The sequence below is a fragment of the Melanostigma gelatinosum genome (assembly GCF_949748355.1).
Source record: "Melanostigma gelatinosum genome assembly, chromosome: 8".
NCBI classification, from domain to species: Eukaryota; Metazoa; Chordata; class Actinopteri; order Perciformes; family Zoarcidae; genus Melanostigma; species Melanostigma gelatinosum.
Window position 1 is genome coordinate 4,744,383 of NC_136641.1, and position 19,086 is coordinate 4,763,468.

The following is a 19,086-nucleotide window of genomic DNA, read 5'->3' on the forward strand; positions in this document are numbered from 1 at the left end:
CTTTTTACAACCAAAGGATGGAACATTGGTACTTTTTCTGTGTATGGCCATATTAGACGTACTGCCTCCTTATCTATGTTCTCTTCTGACTCCTAAAACTATCAGCAGCTGCAACCTTCGACCATGCAGACAAATTGAGTACGTCATACCTAAACTGACACCTTGTTTGTCGAAAGTGCTTTTACAGTTTTTGGACCATCTCAGTGTAACCTACAGAGACATTTTAAACTAGATTATTTTATCAGCATGTACGATTTTAAAAACAGAATTTAGGGTTAATTTGAGCATTGAATGAAACTTGATGCAATTTGTTGGTTTATTTTATATGATTTTTTAAAATGTATATTTAGGTTGTTTTTAAGTTTGTGCTGTTTAAAAAAAATCCTTTGGGTCTCATGCTTGATGAGATGTGAGCTAGACCCTTGGCATGGCTGTCCTAAAAAATGTTGTTGCTGTGCACATCCAACACCAACCCTGAAGTTATGGTGTAGTTCAAGACTGACCCACAAAATAAGATGCTTGGACACAGCAAAGAGGCCAAATAGAGGGTGCGAGAGGGTTGATTGGCATGAGGAGACGTTAACGTGGGCACACCACACGACTATTTTACAACTTCGGGAAGATGATGGAAGTCATCAACTTGAGATAAATCTTCAGTCAAAGATGTTCTGACATATAGACTGTTTGGGTAGCGTCATCCCCGACATCGTCACAACTATTTCTGTACTCCTTTGTGTCTTCAGATTGCACAATCCCTTCTCTTTCTTTCTGTTTCAGGGGTGTAAATATAGAGATTACAGGCAAGGCAGATGCATCGGGGCCCATCCGACAATGCGTTGAAAGAAGAACGAGCTGATGAGAGTGATTCCAGTTGCCACCCTGTAAATATGTCTGTATACAAAGAAGAACCATAGACTGTATATAAGAAATGCATAGTCACAGAGGAATGCAGTTTTAAAGCCTGGACTTAAAAACTGAGCCATCGCCATCTCGGTTTCTAGCGTCCCCATCTTGTTTTTTTCTCCGTTGCCATTTTTCTTTTTGGCCATCGCAATCTTGGTATTTGTCCGTTGCCCTCTCACTTTGGTAAAATAGTAAGTCGCGATTATTTGCTTATTCTACATGAACTGTGTGCTTTTTGACTGGTAACTAGTGTGACCCATGGTCACTACCTTGCGACACTGCTCTGTGTTCTCCATATTTGGACTTGGTTTATCTTGTCTCTCTGAAGTCTTCTAAGTCTTCTCTCCCTCCATTCCTCCTTAAAACTCCTGGAAAACTCTCCTTAATCTTCACTGATCCAGATTGAAACTGGTTTCTGCCAAGACTCCTAACGGGGGCCAAATATGCTGCAACGGAATGCAGCCATATCTTTGCCCAAAAAGACTTAGCATTAGTACCATATTTCCGAATCAAATCTTATTTGGCAGTATAGGCCTCCTAGATAATGGCTCTCTCGTCTTTCTCTATACTTTCCAGATGCAAAAGCAGGATTATTGACCAGAGTTGATTAGAAGGAGTTAATTTCATGGTATGTAAAACCAGTGGGGGGGGGGGGGGGGGTGCTAAATGCTGTCTGCAGCCTGAGCTCATGTCTGAGACCTTGCGTGAGTGGGAGGAGTTGGATTGATGGTAGGGTATAGGCGACTGTGGCTAAGTGGAGAGCAGGGCCGTCCATCAATCACAGGATCGGCGGTGCAAGCTCCGGCTCCGGCTCCACGACTCGCATGTCGATGTGTCCTTGAGGAAGACACTTAACCCCTTAGGTTACCACCTACGGTATGATAGAATCTGAATTGTAAGTCACTTTGGATAAAAGCATCTGCTAAATGACAGTAATGTAATGTATAGGAAGGGTGTAAAAGGAAGGACACCTGGAAGGCCTGTCTGGGGCAAAGTGCCTGTAACAACAAGACTGCCTCGCTGCTGCTTTCTGTCTGAGGAGAGGAAAATAAAGGAACGAGGGAGTCACGGAGGAGAAACACAAAGAAGGGGGGGCCTTTGGAGCTGCATCAAGAATTTGCCTTTTAAGGGGTACAGTCTCACTCGTCCAGGCCTCGTGAGCTCTGGCACAGTGGCCAAAAACCACTCTGGGGAGAAGAAATAAACAACAGCAAAGAGGCCGGCGAGGGGGAGAAACTTGAGTGACGCTAATGTTTCTTACACTTTTAGCAATATTAAACATCCACAGGGCCTCTTTGTGCTTGAAATCCCTCTCCGTTATTTGGGCAGCAATCATCAAAAACAAAAGACAAGGATGCCTCTGACATGCCTTGGTACAACTCCTAGCATCCTTTGTAATATGTTAGGTGCACACATTCTGGGGTGAAAGAGAGCTTGTTTCACACTCGCAACATGGTAAACAATGGGGAGGCTCAGGCCAGCGAAGGGCCCGGCCCGCTCTGAATCACTGGTTTGCCCGGCATCACAACAGCTGCCCTCACTGTTTGGTTTTCTTGGTTTTCTGGACAATACCAACAATGTGTACGCCCGAGCTAAAAGGAGACTCTGCCTGTGTCTGGGGGTGGGGTAGTGGGGGGCAGGAAACCGCTGAGAAGAGAGGTGGGTGGGGGTGAGAACAGAGAGGTAATTGTATATGTAAGAGTGAGGCAACCCTAGTGGAGAGGTGGGAGAGGGAGGAGAGAGCGAGCGAGAGAGAGGAGGAAAGGGGAGAGATGTGTGTTCTCGGGATGGGAGGACTGGGAGAGAGGAAGAGGAGCAACAGGAGGGGGAGAGTGAGAGAAAAGGGTGAAGATGCAAAAGGAGAAGGAGAGCGAAGCAGGATCCTTGAGCGTTGACTTTCTTGAGTCGAGGGTCATGCGCCTGCGTCCCGGGGGATGTAGTGAGTGCAATCGACTGACAACAACAACAAAAAAGAGAGAGAAAAAGTAAAGTAGGGAGCTTAAGTGTGTGAAACAAAGAAAGCACCGTGAGAGAAGGGGGGGCGGAGGCAGAACAAATGAGGAGTCCACATGTGACTGCAGCATGACGGAGTTGGAGAGAGAGAGGTGTTTTTCAAAGTGTGTGTTGAAAAAGAGAAGGGTGGTGGGTGATCGAGAGTGTGTATCCTTCCCTCTGTCCCTGCAGCGGGGCTGAACGAGAGCCAGCAAAAGGGGGACGGACCTCCCTGTCCTCCAACTCCAGCTGACAAAAACAGCTGCCCCGGAGCTGGAGCCTGCATCGAGGACAGAGAGGAGGAGGGAAAAAAGTGTCCAGAGTCCAGGACCCCCGTCCATCTACATGGGTTGCGTCCTGAGTTCGGACTGGTGCGGGGAGGACGAGGCACAACATCTGGTGGCGGTTAGAAGCTCGTCCCTGAAGAGAAGGAGTCTGGAGAGGAGCGAGAGTGGCAGGATGAGGCTGACGAAGGTCAGTGTGCATGCAGGGTTCATGTGAGTGTGTGATGGCATGTCCACAGTGAGTGATTGGGCGTTTGTAGTCAGTGCTGTTGGACATCGCATGGCACAGAGTGATATTTGTTGATCAAAGGTACATTTAAGGGAAAATAGATGAGTCTCTTTACAGGTGTTGGGAGTAGTAGTGCACATGTGTTTTGCACTCGGTCAGAGCAAGTGACGCAGTATACTGAGCAACTGTGATTGAAAGATACGTAAACAAACACAGGACTTTGATCCGGGAGGCCGCTGTTCGTGTCCCGTGTTAAACCAAATGCAAGCAGTGACATTATGTTTTTTTCCATAACATTGTTACGCTTGTTACGCAACGTTACTTAAGAAAGTCCACTACGGACGGTTGTTTATTTATGGTAGTTACATTTTTACTCTTGTTACGTGATATTTAACACAATCCTTTTTCTAACTTCAACGTAGCAGTTGTGTTGCCTAAACCCAACCAATCGTTTCACGTTAACCACGTGGCATTGTACGTTTTTGCAGGCGTGATATGAGGCTGATTTGAAGCGTATTTTAGAAACGCTGTTTTGGTTCAGAAATGTCGACAATCAACTCATCCTGTTGTTTGCAGAAATGTCCAATGCCAACATTTTGTCTGCCGACTGTGTCGTGTGAAATCTGATAAATTGAAAAGAAAAAAGTGACGATGTGGAGCAGCTCGTGGCTAGCAGCTGGAGGCTACATCAGTTCAGTCGCTACTAGCATAGCAAATTTGCGACCAAACTCTCGGCAAGCTAGTTGAACTGTGGTTAATGTGTGCGACAAATTTTGACAAGGAATAAGAATAAAAAAAGACGATATCTCTGGCTCTGCTGCATAGATTTTGATACTTTTGTGAAACTGCTGATTGTAAATCCAACCAATGCTAAATCAGTGAAGTTCTCTTTTGATACAATTTTGAAGGTTGGTGTGTTGAAGTTAATCCAATGGTATCTAATAATGCGGTTTTTTTATTTTCAAAAATACGTTTTATTTCGTGCAGATCTCCAAGAATACATGTTTGGGGTGAACGTTTTGAATTCCCCTGCCATAAATGTTTAAATGTATGGCATTCTCACAGAAGGTGAAGTAATGACGCTTCATTTCACAACGTACCCCTTGTTAGCAGATGAGCAGGCACGTTTGAGTATTTTGTTTTTGCTTTAGTTGATTTTATTTTGAAACAAAATGATGCTTCGCATTTTTATGGAACCAAAATTAAGTGGGAATCAGTAGTGAAGAACTGGGTATGTCAAAGTTCAATGCGATGTTATTTACGTTACACATGCCTCATGGACATGTGCGGGACATCTGAAGTTTGAAGAGGGATTGTTTATCTCCTTACAAGGAGTGTGTGTGTGTGTTTTGTTCGAACCCTTGATTTACAAGATGATGCGGATGACCAGAGCTGAGCTCACATCTGTGCAGACACAATGGCACTGTTGTGGCGGCCTTCGGCATCTGCTGGGGAATTACCGCTGTGTAAACAGAGGCATGCTAGCTGGCCGGAGTCATCGTAAAATTGCCATTAGCCACCAAGAGGACATTGTCATCCTTGACCTCAGGTCTACCAGTTTACATCACATGGAAGCACATACGGACACATGAGTCTCTGTGGCTTTCGCATCCAGATGTGTGAATTATCTAAATGTGTTTGCGTGCATTTTTCTAAACGTGTGTGTGTGCGTGCATGTTCGGTTGCACCACACCACAGTCCCAGTGGCTCCATATCACATGCCGAGCAGCGTGGGAATGTGGAGCCCTCTGGACGACGTCATCCCGCAGTGACTGACCCCGCTACAGGGGTGTGGGAACCAGTCGGATCCCACCGATCATCCTAGAGGAGTAGACGTCTTCTCGTCTATTTATGCTCATTTGTTTTCATTAACTAGTTCTTTTCCACCTCTTTGCAGACAATCGTAGTTGTGACACCAGAATGTGACTTGACTTGAAATGATCCACACGCTGCTCTCAGTATGATTACATAATGATATGATGTTATATCAGGCACATGGGAAAGGGATGTTTTTTGTGCGTAAGAGCTGTATATATGCTTGCAGTTTGCAGGGTGGGGTCCAAACACATCCTCCAGTGTCAGCAATATTATTTACTTTCTTTTTGTTTATTTCATTCTGTGCCCTTAGAATAGGCCTCACTGCCTCACCGTCCAATGCTTCTTGGACAGCTGTTGACGGAGAGTATCTGAGCATCAATAAACAACTTTCTAAAAATGGATTCCTGAAATAAACTCTGGTCTCTGGTGGTTGGACACGGTAGTTCATATGGTTCTCTTTGAAAAATAAAGTGCCAATCTGTGTCGAATGATGCAGGTTTTTAAATATTTTTTTGTGTGTTATAACAAACAGATCACTTTGGCATTGAAAGTTAAATGTGAATATCTTCCCCGACGTCACAGCCGAGTGTGGCTCAAGTCTGAGAGTCACGAACGGAATCACTCGGCAGTTGAATTCTAATATAAAACATACTCTAGCACTGCCTCCATTGCTGTGGAATGGCAGGGTGTTTTTAGCCACGCTAGCAGATAGCATTGTCAGCCGATCCACCACTTTGGTCCAGACTAAAATATCTACTAAATGATGGATTGCTGTGATATTCAGTATATATGCCCGAATGACTTTGGTGATCCAAAGACTTTTCCTCTCGTGCAACCGTAAGGTGGACACTTTTGGTTTTTACTGAAATACCTATTGGATGGATTGCCATGAAATGTGTTTCGTGCTAACTAGTGCTACCTTGCTAACACACTGAAACTCAGCCGGTTAACGTGGTATTGTGCATGCTAAACATTCGGGGGTTAGCGTCGTCACTGTAAGTACATTAGCATGCTGGCGTTAGCATTTAGCGCAAAGCATTGCTGTTTCCGAGCTGTTTTCACAGAGTCGCTGGCGCGGCTGTAGAATCTCATGTCTTGCTCTCGTCGCATGGTTCGACTCCGACTTGATTCAACTGACTTTTGGTGCCAGGTCCTTTTTCTATAATTTGTTTTTTTCACTGCGATTAGTACCCTCTCAGTGTGGGCGGGATTCTATGCTGGTCACCACAGGAGGTTGAGTTAAGCTGCCGTGACATCATCTTCAATGCTACACTCGCTTAAATCCTCTTCATCAGAGGAACGTCTGCGCTTGGTCAATCGTACGGCGTAGTTTTTATGGGCTGCCATGTTGTAAAATCTAAGTCAAGCAAATAATAAAGTTGTGGCCGATATTGACGGTAGCTTGTCTATTTAGAAATGGTGTGTTTGTGTGGGAAGTCTCGTGTCGCGCAAATATGATTCTCTCTGACCAGTTGGACAGAGGTGGCACGAGAAAAAAGTACCAGACCAGGTGCTATGATCCACAATTTTTGCAAATGTAAAACCAATAAACAGGAAGTCAAGTCAGGTTGAGCTGTGCCGTACCAGGCGGTGGAAGTGTGGCTTTAGTCTAGTTCAGGGGTGATATGTTGATTTATTTTTCTGTAAAGTTATACTGCTTTTGTTCCTAACTATACAGGAAGTGTTATGGCTTCCAACGTTGCTTATTTATTATGCTAATGATCTACAAGTTTAAGTTCATCCTACTCTTTCAACACGCTGTTTGTACCACTGAGAATACTATAGTAAAATTTCGCAATCCCACTAGTTCTGTTTTCTTTTTGTGTTGTTGTCTCTAGAAAGACATAGAGAACTGGCGTTGTGACAGTGGTTTTATGTGTATTTGTCCAGCTTCCTTGTAATTTCTCATGAGCAACAAAGTTTAGATTGGCCGTGACCAATACTGAGGCCTTGAGCCACAGGCATTCACTACAAACACACACCCAACACAGGAAGGAGCACTGACCGGTTAGGGTTAAATATAGAGGTAATTCTCACACACACACAAAAAGATGAATTCCTATGTAAACTCCGGACTCGGCAGGTGGCCGACTAGATTGAAAGCAATGATCGGACCACAAATCGAGAAGGATTTTTAAAGGAATGCTTGTTGTTGTGTGTCGCGGGCGAGCAGATGGAAGCTGATCAAGGGAAAAGAGAAATACATAAACCATTTCCTCTCTTGGAAAGTCTGGGAAAGAAAAAAAACAACAAATCCCAGCACGGCCCTTAAGAGCAACACCTCGCGGCAAACTATGCACGGGATATTTTCTTCTCTTACACTCAAAAATGACTTGACGTTTGCCCCAGTTTTGAGAAATGTATTTTGGGCCTACAGAAAGGATTTTTGTTGAACTCATTGGCACAAACTGTGACGTCAGCGTCTCGCCCACTGCTTTTCTCGCTCTTTCGCTCCTTCAACAGCTGCACCTTATCAGTGTCTGGCGTAGCGCTGTCCCACGCGATCCTTCGTCCAGACACGTGGCCCCCCCTTTTTTCTAGCCTCCTCCTCCCCTCATTTCCTCTTGCCCCGTCTCCCACTCCGGCCACCTCTTTATCTCCATGCGTGATCCAAGTCCTTCCACTTCCCAAATTCCCTGTTCCAGACACCTGGTATCCGACACCGAGCGCCTTGTTTCATGACGTCGACCGCGGCCTTTCAGCCTTTTAGCTCTAAGCGCAGAGGAAGCTTGATTCTGGATTCGCTCCGTGTTTCTGCAAAAGCGTCCCCCTCCCTCTTTCCTCATCTCCATCTTTCTTCCAACACGACCCTCCCCCACTTTACTCATTCCAAACCCAAGTACCGGTTTCCTGTCTCTCTGTATTTTTTCATGTGGCCTCCTTCTACCACCTTGCTTCTTAATCCATCCCTGCCCCCTCTTCCAACGCTCTCCTCTTCATCCCCCTCCCATCACCCTGTAACAATCCAAAAGAAAAGGGAGCAAAAGAATTCCAGAAACAATTAAACTCCCCAACCCCTCCCCTTTTTTATGTCATGAGCCGGAAATTCTCTGGTTATGAGCAAAAGGAATGGACTGCATTACTGCATGTGTTGTTTGAGGGGGATGGTGTGGGGGGGGGGTCGCCGCATACGCCGTGACTTACAGTCATGTTTCACATGTGCTGTACCTGCACGTCGATCCAACATATATGGAAGCGTCTTGGGGATCAAGGCAACAGACAGAAGTCATGCTCTGTGCATTAGCGAGTCTGAAGCTGGGGAATATCACGGGCTAACAAACAAAAAGTCTCAACGGGAATGAACGTCCACGCACACACATGGGCCTATGTGTGGAGTGTAAACACAGCTGTTAGCAGTTAGCATGCACAGAAAGGTTGGTAAGGACGCAAAGATGTATATCATCAATCTCAGACTGGTTTTGCCAGATGATAAAAGAAAAAGAAAAGTTGCTTTATTAGTGTTTTCAAGCTAATTTCAAACATCTATCACTGCATTATTAGATGTTTGTAGGTTTCTGAGGAAACTCACGAGCTACAGAGAAGGCATGTTTAAACTGTCAAGACCATACCTCACCTGCTGCATTTCTCTTATTCCACCACTTGGTGCTGCTACTAGCACACTAGTGACCCAGCAGTGTCCACGCATGTTGATCAAGGCACATGTGTGTGTGTGTGTGTGTGTGTGTGTGTGTGTGTGTGTGTGTGTGTGTGTGTTGAGGGGCATGATGTGAGAGAACAGGGGTGCTGACAGCGTCCAAGTTGAGGGAGGGACCTTTGAACAAGGACTTCCAACCATCAGTTAGCAGGGTTTTACGAGGTCAGATTGTAGAGTAGATCAGGTCGAGGTCATTTGAAAAAAAAAAAGATTTATGAAGAGAACCACTGAGCTAGAGTGTCTTGACTAAAACACCTTTCGTTCGGACTGCATTAAGTTCATGCACTATGTGTTGACATGAACATGTCTGTTACACATGTAATAATGGTGGTGTTATACTGTTGGAGGAGAGGAGGAGGCCCCGGAGCCACCTCGCGCACACAAGGCCCGTAATTTAAAAAAAGCCTCAATATGTGTGTGTGTGTGTGTGAGCTGGATACATGTTTGTTTACATGCTAAGGCCTATTTTATGACTGAGTCACACCCAGATCCACTACCACAGTTTTGACCTTGTTATGAAGGTAAGGGGGTTGATTCTGTGGTTAACAGTTATTTATATTTGTTTTTTTTTAACTTCTTATGACCATAATATTGCACAACCATATCATTCATGTATTACTACCACTTTGGCACTCTTGTTGCTGTCTCTCTGTCACTTTGTGTGGTATCGCTGCTGCACAGTTCTCTCTTGAGAATACAACACCTGGCGTTTTAATGTGATCACCTTTATAAATAAAGTTTCAATACAAATAAATACTGTAAAGGTATGTGATAATGATGTGAAAAAATAAAAAAGATACTATGAAGGGGATACTGGATCCGGTAATGACCTAAATCACACCAGAGGTTTTATTTTCCAGGGACTATCACAGTGTTTAATTCAGTCAATCCAGATCCAGTATCCTTGAAATCCCAGTAATTGTCCTCCACACATGCTTTTTCAGCCGCGTGTAGCTCCGCCCAGCAGCCCCTGTACGGAGGGGCTGGACCGGAGCAAAAGAAAACAAGTTATCTCAGTGGCAGGCCATGTTATTGAGGGTCTCCTCTGAGAATGAGGGGCAGCTCTTGAAAACCAGAGGATATGATTAGCGGGAAAACGAACAAGGTAAGACCGTACAGTCTGTGAGCCCGCGGAGAGAGAACGTGAGGGTCCGGTTGAGTTCCAGTTCCCTAAAAGTCAGCATGGAGGATTTCTGGATGTCCGTGTGATGCTGAGTTTTCATGCGTTGGCTGCGCAGTTGCGCTCTCGGGTGAATGTGTATTCTTGTTGCCGCTTTGCCCCGAATGAGCTGTCTGCTTGCTGCTTAGTTTTCGCAGGCGGCTCCATTATGAGAAAATATATTTGAGTTTGTTCAATAGAGAGATTTAATGTGACCTGACGGTTTACTCAAGCTATATTCTCCTTTTGATAACCCCGCGTTATAGAAGGCTATGCTTATTAATGTGTTGGCTGTAATTTCACTGCAAACATTTTGAAAAAACCGTGGTGACTAAAGTGGACTTGTTCTCTGATGCGTCGCACTTCATTAAACTGACAGAGAAGTGTTCTGAATAAAGTCATGATGCGTTTAGCGCCCCCTCCACGAGCCCCTCAGTTACGTCAGCGCCGGCCAGTTATTGTCAATGTCGCAAAGTCATGTTGGGGGGGGGGGGGGGGGGGCGCATGTTTCTTATGAGTGCGTGTGTGCAAGGTTTTAACCGAAAATGACTGGGATTTTAATTGTTTTTGAAGGGAGACAACGTATGTTTAAATTGAAAGCAGCAAATCTTAAAGTATTTTGATTAACTTTACTAATTAGTAAAGTTAATATGTATTAGTCAAATGTTACAGCCAAGGACAAGAGCTCCTTGCCTTGTTTCTCTTACTCACACTGACTTGAGTGACACAAACGCGTGTAATGCACAATTTTCCAAAGGCCACACCAGGAGCACAAGTTCACTGAAAGGATGCTTTCAACCAACACATGTTTTCATTGTGTGCATGATCACACTATACTGTAGGTGCGTGTACGCATGGCTGCACTGATTAATGCCTATTGATGGCGGTTTGCACACCCCTCAATTAGTGTTGGCTCCGTATCAGGATCCCTTGTCAGAGTTCCCATCCTGCCTTTGCGACATGAGGAAAGCGGCTACGCATTAACAACAAGATAACATTGTCCAACCTCTCCAAGCTTTCCTCTGCTGATAACGGGTCATGAGCACTTTATTCTCCTGTGTGGTCCGTATGTAATGTGGATAGGCGGTGGTCAGTCGGCATTCTGATCGGATTGAAAAAGGAGCTTATATATATATATATATATAAACTTCTCTTTGGAAAACCTGGGCAACAACAAACACTGTTACATTGGCGCAAATCACGGGAGTGCTCCACTGGAGTAAGCAGCAGCAGCACAATACTGATGTTGTACCCGGTGTGCAGTCGGTATTCTATATTTGTAATTATTGGGTGTGACTGAGTGGTTTGATGGTCCAGAAATGGCCCATGATGGCTGTTCACTGCCAAGCTGAGAGGCTGAAACAGAGTCTGTTTCACATTCCCTCGTGCCGGATGCAGTTACGCTGAGGTCCAATCTACAGTGGCGGCCATTCAGTCTCACCTGGAAAAATCCTGCAGGAATAAAACAGAATGGTTCCAAGTGATTCACGTTTTAATTCAGCAGGACCAGCTACAGGTTTCCTTGAAACAGAACTTCTGCGAATAAAGGGGCGACCTCACGGTCTGAATACTTCTCTCTTGATTTATTACCTCAGTAAACATTGTAAACATGAGTTTATGTCTCAATCTCTCGTTTCAAGTCTTCTTCAATGCAGCATGATGTTCATTTAGTACATTATGGTCCATTTAGAGTCAAATAGACCATAAACAGAGTATGCTTTAGGGCGGGGCCAACATGTTGTGTTCTGCCAGTAAATATCAACAACTGCAGCAGTGTGTGCTGGTGGTGGTGCTGGAGCAATAAGGCCATCGTGCGTGTGTACCTTCCTATCCAACAGTGGACTTCGGCCTCACTACACATTCACCAACAGGGGACATTTTGGAAGTCCCCAGTTGGTCATGCTTTAAATCATGCTAACATGATGTCTAAAAACCTCTTTAAAAATGTAGCCAAGAGCAGACTTGTGTGCGTGTTTAAGTCCATGCTCAGGATTTTAACAATTCACAACCTCCAAATTCCAAACCTGGAGTCAGAGACCAATGAAACCAAGACTCGCCAGAGAGAGAAGGCCAAGGGTCATGGGCAGTACACCCGGAGCATCCAACTGGACCAACAGCTGGAAGACAGTTGGCTCATCAGAATAACATTTCCTTAACCTTATTCACAATTTAGTTTTCACAAGGAAGCATCTTTTTCCCAATAGTCTATATATAATTTACAAACCGATTCCAATATGCCACGACATGTGGAATAGAGACGTCTCATTGAAATAGGGCACGTACAATCGTTTCAATGTTTTTTATTCATAGCAAATGAGAGAGAAAAATGTTTTTTTTAAACAGTACTGAGTTTTGGTCATGATTTATTTCAACCAATTACTCACGAAAAAAGAGGAGGAGCAACCTCCTCTTCCTCTATGGAGCAGCCAGGCAAAACAGTTGAGAACAGATTAGCATCTGATTCCACAGTCGGCTTCAGAGATGTCCTGCTAATTATGAACCACGGTACACGGCGTCAGTGTGTTTTTGGATGCCGCTGTGTGTGTGTGTATGTGTGTGTGTGTGTGTGTGTGTGTGTGTTTGTTTGTTTCTGTGCGTTAGCAGCAGGAGTCCAAGTGACCGGAAGTGCATCACGCTGACCTCACCTCGGGAACAGGCAGTCTCTGTTCCCTCACAGCCTGTCCCACCCTTTTGGACACACACACCCACCCGTGCACACTCGCATACGAGTGAATTGACACACATTTTATTAACACACACGCTGGCCTTGATGGCCAACAGAATGAGGCAGGAACTCGGATGCCCAGACCCATGTGAGACGCTCTCAATGGAGGGCGGGGTTTAAGTATGCGAGGAGTCATAAACACACTACTGAATTGAATGGCTGTTTGAGTTGTAGTGCATAAAACATACTTTAATAAGCAGACATTACAAAGATCTGGCTTGTTGTCCACTTCTAATGAACATTCAATGTTCCTTTCACAGAAAAGGAGACTCAGGGTATAATCCATGGAAAATGAGGCTCAAGTCTGTTCATTTCTTGAGATTATTCCCTCTTATTTTAGTAGACTAGGTATATGGTTTTCAGTGGGAAAACCTGCTTTGCACTCAAACTTTTGCCGAACATGATGCAATTTGATCTGTCAAATGGCTCAAACTATTAATTGATTGGTCTTCTGATGGAATAATAATCAGCTTCGCTTTTGATAGTTGATTAATCATCAACTCATCAGCAGAAATGTTGCTGCCCGTCTTCGTCGATACGATATTAAAGTAATTATCTTTAAAGGTTTGGACCGTAACAAATACATCTCTTGAATAATCTTTGTGAAATAGTTGTCCTATTACCAGCCATACACTGTAAAGTGGACTTAGTCACCGTGACGTCACCCGTTGGTTTTGGGACTGCCAAATTTGAGGCCTCGCCTTTTCGTAAATGGACCATCATCTACTAAATGAACATCATGCTGCATTGAAGAAGACTTGAAACTGAGATTGAGACCATAAACTCATGTTTACAATGTTTACTGAGGGAATAAATCAAGAGAGAAGTAGAGTCATTTTCTCATAGACTCCTATACAACCAGAGGAGTCGCCCCTGGTGGTCAGTAGAGAGAATGCAGGTTGCGGTCACTTCTGCATTGGATTCACTTTTCAGATCTGGAGGTTGATACTTGTTTGCAACAGAGCTAACAAGCGTGCTAACTATCTGTGGAGGGGAGAGCATGTTACCCTGCATTGACTCTATGTTGAATGAAATGATGTCCTGAGAACAAAAACCAGGGAGGAGAGATAACAGTCCAGTACACTGAAAATAGAAAGAAACCCAGAGAGCTTTTGTCACTGACGAGTGCTAGCATGTTGCCGCTGTCATCCCTACGTCACCAAGCTATAGAACAACACATTTCTTGAAGATCTGCCAAAGAATTTAGCTTTGCCACTTGAAGACACAATCTAGAGTCAGACTAAACAAGCAATTTCAACATGTTACTTAAAATGTAGGATATTATGATGTCAGTTTTTCCGGGACTTTCTGCATTTGTATTAAACTCCAGGTGTTGCAGAGCACGACTGCATGACGAATAGTTTGTATAAAGCCTGTTGTGGCTGCAGAGGGAGCGGCACAAAGTCTGATAAATATACTTCCATGATGTCACTTGAGCCATTGACGACGTTTATATGCACAAAACATTCTGGGTTTTGCCCATTATCTGAAATAAAAAAATCTTTTTTTAAACTATCCATCGTACATCCGACAACGTGAGTAAAGCTAAATCAGAGGAGTGCTCTTTTAATCCAGAAGTTAATCAGCATCTTTATTTATTAAAGAAAACTGAGTTGCAGTTGTCAGTGAGTGGGCGATGATGAAATGATGAGAAAGTTTTCATGCAGTTTTGACCTGGTGCTTATCAGACGTTCAAATTCAAGTGTCTCACATAGAAAACAGGTCAGCGCCATCAAATGATCAGACCTCTGGTTTGAGCAAAGCTACTGACAAAAGTGATCTGAAGACAAAAGGTACATTCACAGAGTTCTTCTAATGACAAAATCAGTAGGAAGACTTTCCCCTCAAGGCTTCCTCCAATGCGTGCCCTCACTGACCATCTGCAGCTGAAGCTGAGGTCACAGGCCGGTAGTCAGTAATGTACCAGTTCCACACAATGCCCATCATTGTGTAAATATCAAGACTATTTTTAGAGAGAAAAGGAGCGAGAGAGTTTCCAGGGATGTGCGTGTGTGCGTGTGCGCACAAATAGCTTCTGTGTGTCTTGTTTTTTACATTCGTACGCATACATGGCTGCCGTGTGTGTGTGCGTCTGTTGTGCGAGCGGCCGACCCCTCCCTCGTTCAATCCAGCTACTGTTCTGCGACGGGTGGCAGACGTTCAGCGAGGAAAGGGGAGGAATCTCTGCTTAGAAAGCGTTTCTTTGACTCCAGTAAACCTCTGGGTCCTTTTTTTTTCTGCCAAAAAACCTACAAATATTAGAAAAAGGACCTTCTTGTGAGTAGGAGAGGTGGGGCCTGTCCTGGCTCAGGGGGGGGGGGGCAGAAAAGAGGAAAGGGGAAGGCTGTCTGTTTCCACCGGACTGTCTTGGAGGGATACACGTCTGCACGTGAGTTTTTCTTCCTGTGGTCTCAGGTGGCTGTTTACAACTCGAGTCACTTCTGTGGAGATGTGGGCAGTTTCCCAGCTGGTTGCTCAGATGGTCACATGTGCTGATGTTATTGTCTGTGAAGGCAGATGGTCCTGGTCTGGTTCACCTGCGTGCATCTACAGCACGAGTGAACGGATTTACATGTTCATTTCCTGCTAAGTAGATGATAATTGTGCTCTTGTTTTGAACGTTTCATCCTGTTGTTCAGCTCTTTTCTCTCCGGCAGCAGAAATGATCTAACCCGGTGTCTTTATTAACCCACTCCGTGACAAATAACACATGTTTCTACCGGGGGAAGATGTTTTTCATCCATTACCGTGGTCACGGTAATTACTATCCTGGGGACCGGGCTCAGCATCACAGGTTGCTTTTTTTGAAGTACTTATACACTCTACACTCTTCCAGCTGTTTTCTGCTTCCTCTGTTGAAGTCATCCTTAAAGTTGTAAACCTCCCTCACTGAGGTTTCCTCTGGCCGGACTCCCGAGTTGTGAAGAGTTGTTTGGAGAGATTTGGTAGTTAACCAAGTTTGCTTTCCTTATTTTGAGGTGATGATGCATTTGGAAATATTTCTGTTGGGCATTTCTTTGTTCTTTCTTAGCATAATATGTTAATGTTAAAGTTGCTAAATTCAAAATTCTGAGCATTAATACAGCAGCAAACAACTACTTTCTCTGAATATTAGTTGCGGAGTTCAAACCTGCAGCCTTTTTGGAAAAGAGTTGGCTCACGTATCACGTTTCATTTGACACAGAAAAGCAGCTCTCCCAACTGCAACATTTGGAAGATACTTGTTTCTTTCAGCACGTCATGCCTTTATACTCAAAATTCAGTTCATGGCATGAACCAGAGTATGGCAGCTGATCCACACCAGACTTTACACAGCATCCCGTAGCGTAGTGGTGTATCACTGCCTGACCGTGAGTGCCTGTGGTCTTGATTGTGTCTGTAACAGGAAGAGTGCTGCCAACCTCTCATCTATGTGTTTATCTCTCAGCCCACATCACCGCTGTGGTTTAGCTGACAGTAACTGTTGCTTTTTTAAACTCAGTCTATAGACTCATGCATGCCTCTATCCACACACACACACACACACACACACACTTCACGAGATTATTGCACACGTTCACGGAATAGAAGGACTGCATGCTAAAGATTAAATCTACAAAAAGACAAGAATCATTTTGTGACAATGGGTCAAAGTTTATATCCAACACGTGTGGTCAGCAGCAGGCATAAAAGTCCAGGCAGAGATAATGAGCGAGGTATACGTGACGTTGTTGAATTGGTCGTGAGGCGAAGCGGCATTTGTCATGTTTAGGGTTCAGGAAAGGGTGGACTTGGAGTAAGGAAGGAGAGATGAAGCAAGGATTCATCAAAACGGGATCGAGATGAGTTGAGAACTTTCATGAAGTCTGTGGATTTTGGTTTGTTGCTGCTAGAAAAGTGAATAGGCTGAGTCATGCTGAGGTTAATAAAACTATAAGAAATGTGCGATTTTCCACAAAGTAATGACGACACAGTTTTAAAATCCCAATCCTCATGACCACACCATGTTACATAACCGCCCACCGCCAGCCCCTGAGCCGCCCACTCAGTTCCACTTCCACCATCCGTGCTGCGGCTGTAGTACACTTGTACTGCAGCAGGGCCAGCTGCCGCTTGACACGGCGGGCAGAGGGTGATGCCAGGCAGGCAGCTGTCCAAACACCGTCCAGCCCCTAGAACAGAGCCAAGAGCGCCAGGATAATGGAAAAGGAGTGTGTAAACAGCACCCTTTCTTTGTTACCGAGGAGGAATAGCACGCACAGAGGACAAAAAAAAAGCTTTGTGTATCAGCTTAATTATCCAAAGCTACAGACACTGATACAAGATTACATTCGAACACATCATGATAGCGTCATAATTGACCTTTGCCCAGTACCCATTTTTCCTGAAAAGAGCTTGAATGCATCATAATGTAAGTCAATGCATCCTCCGTTAACGTTAGCTGTTAGCCAAGCAGGACTGTGCTGCCCACCGGCTGCTAACAGCTAACCTTAACTAGCTCTCCTCCTGCTTATTTCAACGCAGATGTGTTGTTCACAGTGCATTATCATCATCAGTTTGCACTTGTGCAGTCCGGATCTGGCACGATGTACGGACTGGATAGCCAGTGACGTGTGTTGTTGTTCCTGTGTAGCATAAATGAAATGACATGACGTGACATCCAATCAGTGCATGCACTCACGTACTCGCTGATATCTGGTCCAGCTTTTTAGGTTGTATCGCAGGCCTTTACCCTACCAGTATTAGTGTCGCAACAACTCTCATTTGCTCTCAGAGCGGATAGAACTTTCTGCCACAAGTCCTACCCCTTTGACTGGATTCCTGCCAGTTTCCAGAATATGCATGCTTCCCCTCAGCATTACATTGCACACACTGTTAATTCACAGGCCCACCCCCCCCCCCCCCCCCACACTTACTTTTCTCCTGACGTCATTCAGCCATGCAAGAAAACATGCAAAGCAATCCCCACACTTAGCCCTGGGTTGGTAGAGTTCTCATGTTCAAAGCCTCCACAGAGTCACGTCGGGCCCAGTCATCTGTAGACGCAATCCCATGTTGGGTAACAAAGAGGCACTAGGCGGGAATACCACAAACACACACGTCCCTTTATTCCTATCTTTGTTAGGACCCTCATTGAAATACTGCTTGTCAAGCCCCTTATCCTAACCTTAACCATCACCACTAACCTTAACCTAATTCCAACCCTAGACCTTAAACAAAGTCTGAACCCTCAAACAGGCCCTCTGAAGGTGTGAGGACCGGCGAAAATGTCCTCACTTAAACGTCTACATTCAAATGGGTCCTCACAAAGACAGACATACAAACACTTAAACACACGCAGACTGAGGTATACACACACACACATTGTGAGAAATATGGACATGAGAAAGAATTGCGATGAAGAATTAGACCAACACATTTCCTCCTTTTTTCTCTTTCCCAAACCACACACACACACACACACACACACACACACACACACACACACACACACACACGCACACACACACACACACACACACACACACACTAAGGATTATAGTGTGGTATGGGCGGGAACCACAAGGATTATTACTGGAAGACAGTTACACAACCAGCACAGGAGTTCAAGAAGCAAAGGGAGTAGAGAATGGATGTAGTCATATTATGCACATGCATACCATGCACCCAAGTCTGTCTTACACACAGGTTAAAGCTGACAGTCCTGAGCTCCTGTCATTATTACAGTCCGCTAACTCACACACCATTACTTTGCTTTCTTCCTCTCCTTTTATGAAAAAAGTTGGGGGTGTTGAATTTCTTTCTTGGTTTCATCCTGTCCGACGGAGGAGGATAGAGGGTTAAACTCTTGGATGAATGTCAAACAAGGATTCTTGCATTTGTTTCCGAGAGTAGGCAGCTCTAACAGACTGCGTTGCCACGTCTGGTTCTGTGCTGTATCGGGTTTCTAACTGAGCCTGAATTTCGTTTTCCCGTGTGTGTGTGTGTGTGTGTGTGTGTGTAGGGGGGGAAGGGAGAGCCCCACGTCTTCAAGGAAAAGACCTTCAAGAAGAAGCGGCAGTGCAGCGTGTGCCGCCAGAATGTGGACAACGTCGGCTCCTTCTGCAGAGGTAAATGTTGCGAGCATTGCGTAGTTGTTGGTGGTAGAGCAGTTTGGTCACTCAGGACCAAGTGAGTCTGAAGCACCAAGACGAAACGTGCTAAGCGTCATAATGGCAGGCTGCAGGATGTAGGATGTGTCACGTATGAATGAATGAAGGGCAGCGCACACACCAGCTGTGTCACGTTGCATCCTGTCAATCCCTGTCGATCATACTGGACTTTGACATTCGGACAAAATAC

At 44.8% G+C, this 19,086-nt stretch overlaps 1 protein-coding gene across 5 annotated transcripts in view; it reads left to right on the plus strand.

Moving 5' to 3' along the window:
• Positions 1-3,237: 3,237 nt before the first annotated feature.
• The window catches only part of tns2a (tensin 2a), a 53,186-nt gene continuing 37,337 nt past the window's right edge, over positions 3,238-19,086 (plus strand). For 4 of the 5 annotated variants that reach the window (XR_013772193.1, XM_079273885.1, XM_079273886.1 and 1 more), the window contains exons 1-2: positions 3,238-3,369; positions 18,749-18,854. Coding sequence is in view for 4 of the 5 variants with exons in the window: in XM_079273885.1 (XP_079130011.1) it covers positions 3,241-3,369; positions 18,749-18,854 (235 nt within the window). In the remaining variant the exon portion in view is untranslated. Of the gene's footprint in view, positions 3,370-9,952; positions 9,987-18,748; positions 18,855-19,086 lie in introns of those variants that run through there. The other variant, XM_079273888.1, reaches the window with a different exon arrangement.